Source organism: Polyodon spathula, unplaced genomic scaffold, assembly GCF_017654505.1.
Source record: "Polyodon spathula isolate WHYD16114869_AA unplaced genomic scaffold, ASM1765450v1 scaffolds_1957, whole genome shotgun sequence".
Taxonomy (NCBI): Eukaryota; Metazoa; Chordata; class Actinopteri; order Acipenseriformes; family Polyodontidae; genus Polyodon; species Polyodon spathula.
In genome coordinates this window covers 1-4,000 of record NW_024473432.1, presented here as the reverse complement: position 1 = coordinate 4,000, position 4,000 = coordinate 1, and the positions used below count along the sequence as shown (strand labels likewise).

The window sequence follows — 4,000 nt, the reverse complement described above, 5'->3', positions numbered from 1 at the left end:
CAATGAAGACATTTTGAATTTATCTTGTCTGTTTTTACTGTAAATGAAAGGTTAGAGATCTCCATTGATATAATTAATTTCATATGATCTGAGCAAAGCACAGCTGTGTAATATAGAATATCTATTCCTCCTTGTTGGAATTATCAGTTTATGGACTGGTTGTGTTACTGTATGTAGGACTTGGTCTGTAAATTAAAAGGTGCAGTACTGTCTCACATGATTTATACAACAGCTTGCTGCTATATCTAGAGCCTAAAATCTGATCAAAGTGCATCTGATATGAACAACATGAAATGTACTGATCCCCTCAGGTTTTAACTGTATTAATGGAGGCAGGACTGTCCTGTAAATGAAATCTGTATCAAAAACAATGTATAAAAGAAGTTAGAAAAACATAACAGCTGTTTAAAAAGGGGTGATATCAAACACAAAAGCACAAGTTAGGAGAAGCAATTAGAGCAATCTTGTCAAGCAAATAGAGACAACTGGAAAGGTGCTGGGGCCCAACATTCACACAATCCCTGCTTCTGATTGGCTCCTTGTTTATTGCTTCACTCCACTTGAAAGCTGTGTAGACACAATGGAGTTTCTGAAGTTACCCTGCCATAACTTGGAAAAAATATATAGGATAACAAATCTAGCATTTAGGATTGTGAAACTATAAACTCAAGAACTTGCATGCATTATGGAAGAGATGTCACCTTATGCAGTTTGGGCAAAAGGACTTGCATCTTCACCAACATATATTGTGCACACCTCATACATAACACACAAGACCACTGAGCAACTACATTAGCTTTGACAAGGCTTTATCTATTCAAATACATTATGAAGACATAGCGAGTAGTTTGTCAGTAGTCTGGGAGCGCATTTAAGGAACACGGCCAACAGGACAGCGCAGGAGAGAGCGAGAGCCACAGTGGAGACTGCCAGCACAGGGACAGAGGAGCCAGAGACAGAGGGGTTAACAGGATAGTGCAGGAAGCTACACCCATTGAAGACACCAGGAGTAGCAACTCTGCAGAGCATCACTCTCTTTTCATTTGAAAGATGCAAGACTTAAAATCAATGCAAATACATGTAATGGAACAAAGCAGCCTAACCCTTCCATTGCCAGCAAGCTGGTTCAGAGCTCCGTAGCACCGAGAGCTGCTCTTACCCTGCACTTCCACAAGCTGCAGAGGGGGGGGGTACAGGGACTCCTTACTGAGCACGACAGCATGGTCTCGGGCCACATGCACCACGGTCAGGGGGCCAATGGTGATCTCCTTTACATGCACTCGGGGGTCCTGGCCAGCTACACAGAGGGGGAGAGACAGGAAGGCAAGGTTAATGGCATTGCTGAAACCAAGTCATGCACTGGTGATTGAGCTACTCCACAATGCAACTCCATTGAAAGGGAGCACATGGTCAAAAAAGGTTAGAAATGCTTTAGCACTAGCAAAGTCACTGGAGCTTATTGTCTATCAGAGTCTCATTTCCAGTTTGGCTCATGCAGATGTGGAAGAATCAAGTTGTTGCTGCTTCCTGGTACCTGATCCCCTTCATGTGTTGAAACTCACACCAATGGTCTAGCTGCAAATCAGACCAGCTGACCTACTGCAAAAGGTCAGTCATTCATGATGAATTTGAAGCACTAGTTTGAACATCTTTAACCCTTTACTGCCCTGACTGTTCCCATTCTTATTTGCTCAATATCAAGCACATGGGACACTGGGCAGCAAACTACTAAACTGTAGTTGAAGTGACAGTATTTGTGCAGCTTGGTTAGAGTTCCAGTCCTATGAAGAGGCCTCTCCCAGGCTGGGTGTTCAGACAGTACCTGGATCAAGAGGAGCCGCTCTCTTGTGCAGCCACTTTCCTCTCCAGTCAGGCTGGTTGATCCCAGCAGGAATAGCTCCCCACCTGCCTGGGAGGAGGAGGGAGGAACCGGGGTGTCCCAGAGCAGGAGCCAGCATCACAGCACCCACACACTGCAGAGGAGCCATCCTCAGAGACCCACCTGGAGAAAGAGACACAGCATGAGGGGGGCAGGATCACAGAGCACCAGCTATAATACAAGGACAGCGCGAGCCACAGAGCCATCACTATCCCAACACAAGGATTGGTACATTCAGCCAGGGAGGATTCAATATTTCTGTAAGAGGATATCACATAACCAAAACTTGATATGAAAAGTAGTGATCATTTCCACACAGCATTAGAACAGAGGGCATGGGCAAGTAACAGGGCAACATAGCATCTCAATAGATATAAAAAAAAACCCACACAGAGGTAGGCTGCCATGATAGCAGTAGCAAAATTCACAGGTGCTCATCTGAATTGATCATGCTTAGGTAGACCGTCTCCTAGAGATCATCACAAACAGCATGGTGGAATAAGGGGGTAGGGTCTGGATTTAAAGGCTAGTCTTCAGCACAGAGGGTCTGATCACTCTTGCACAGCTTACCTGTTGGTTTGCTTCTGGTAGGAGCAGGCCTTGTTGGAGGCATCAGCTGGTTTGTCAGCATTGACTGCCCTCAGTGTGCATGTCATGTAGATCTGAAACCAAAGGGGGGAGGGAAAGAGTCATAAGGGGAATTGTCAAACACCATACAGGACATCAATGCACCAGAAAGCAAAACTAATCACAGTATACTTGGACACGTCAGAAAGGACCCAGGTCTAGCTAAACCTTACCAAACTCCTGGAATCCCCCTGGAACCTGAAAGCAGTGATATCAAAGCGTAGCTTGTTCAGAGCAGGTCTGGTGAAGGAAGAGGAGGAGTCTGGAGCCTTGCTATCCATCAGACAGCTGGGAGAGACAGGCAGAGAAAGGATTACACCTCCAACATACAGCATTCAAAACAGGGTCAATAAAGCAGAGTGCAGCACAAGCCAGTGTGTAAAGTAATTCCAGTTCTCACCCAAGCTTGTCCACAACAGCGTATCTGGGCTCAGAGTCCTTGTTGCCACTCAGGGTCGCGATGCAGCTGTCGACATAGAGCCGCAGGGGCACGTGGTTGTCAACGGCAACAGAAGCCTCAATGTGAAGGACGTCACCCAGGTAGATGACATTGGAGACTCTGGGACCACTCCAGTTATCTGGAACAGGAAGCAAGGAGACACAGTATATAGAGACCAGCATGAAAACACACGATACAATAACCTCTACTACAGGAAAGTATGCACTAGCAAACCCTTACTACAGGACCACTCCAGTTATCTGGCAGAGGAATTGTGCACTGGCAACAAACAGCCGCAGGAACCCTCCATGCCAGGGGTGTGCAATGAGTCCTAGAGGGCCCTTCTGTTCCAGGGTTAAACAACCTACTTATGGGCCTGGATGGTGGTTTAATTACAGTTTAGAACAGAAACACCAGTAGTGGAAGACCCAGCTTAGGCCACCCCTGCTTCATGACAGACTGGCAAATCACCAGCAGGGTGTCCAATGTTGACCCTTCCACTCCTGGGATGTTTTACAACCTTGATGTAAATTGCTTCATTATACTGCAGGCTATGCACCGCATGGGGATATTCTATTTGCAACTGTTCCCATGGAGGGATAAAATAAAGGTAGTTGCATAGAGTTCTCTAATGGAAGGATAAGCTGTTTTATTAAACCATCATACAAGCAGAAATGTGCAACCATGTTGCAAATAGAACTCTATATAGACACACACAAGCCTAGTTGATTCTATTATTGGCAGATCCCACACAAGTGATTACCAACACATTCTGGCTCTTCCAAAGAGTAAATGCTCTCAATTACACATGTTTAAATATGCATCATAGGAATTACACAATATGGGGATTTTATATTCATTTCTCTTCTAAACTCACCCCCTGACACTGGCAGTTGTCATGATACTCAGGTAGCAACAAGAATTGAATTTGGCCAATAATCCCCATTATGATAATCAATAGCTGAAGACATTGCTGGAACTCGCACAGCATCCCTCAGTTAACTATGGGAGGGGAGGATAAAAACCATTTGAAGATAAGCTTCAGCATCCAATAC

The 4,000-nt window shown here is 45.2% G+C and overlaps 1 protein-coding gene across 1 annotated transcript; it reads right to left on the bottom strand.

The window, feature by feature from the left end:
• Window positions 1-1,159: 1,159 nt before the first annotated feature.
• LOC121310255 (zona pellucida sperm-binding protein 3-like) lies at window positions 1,160-3,127 on the bottom strand (the record flags this gene model as incomplete). Its single annotated transcript, XM_041243557.1, has 6 exons — window positions 2,907-3,127; window positions 2,680-2,794; window positions 2,450-2,541; window positions 1,906-2,002; window positions 1,823-1,874; window positions 1,160-1,297 (listed from the first exon to the last, which is right to left on the bottom strand). Coding segments are annotated over exons 1-6 (715 nt in total), but the record flags the coding sequence as incomplete, so codon positions are not given.
• Between the last annotated feature and the right edge of the window lie 873 nt (window positions 3,128-4,000).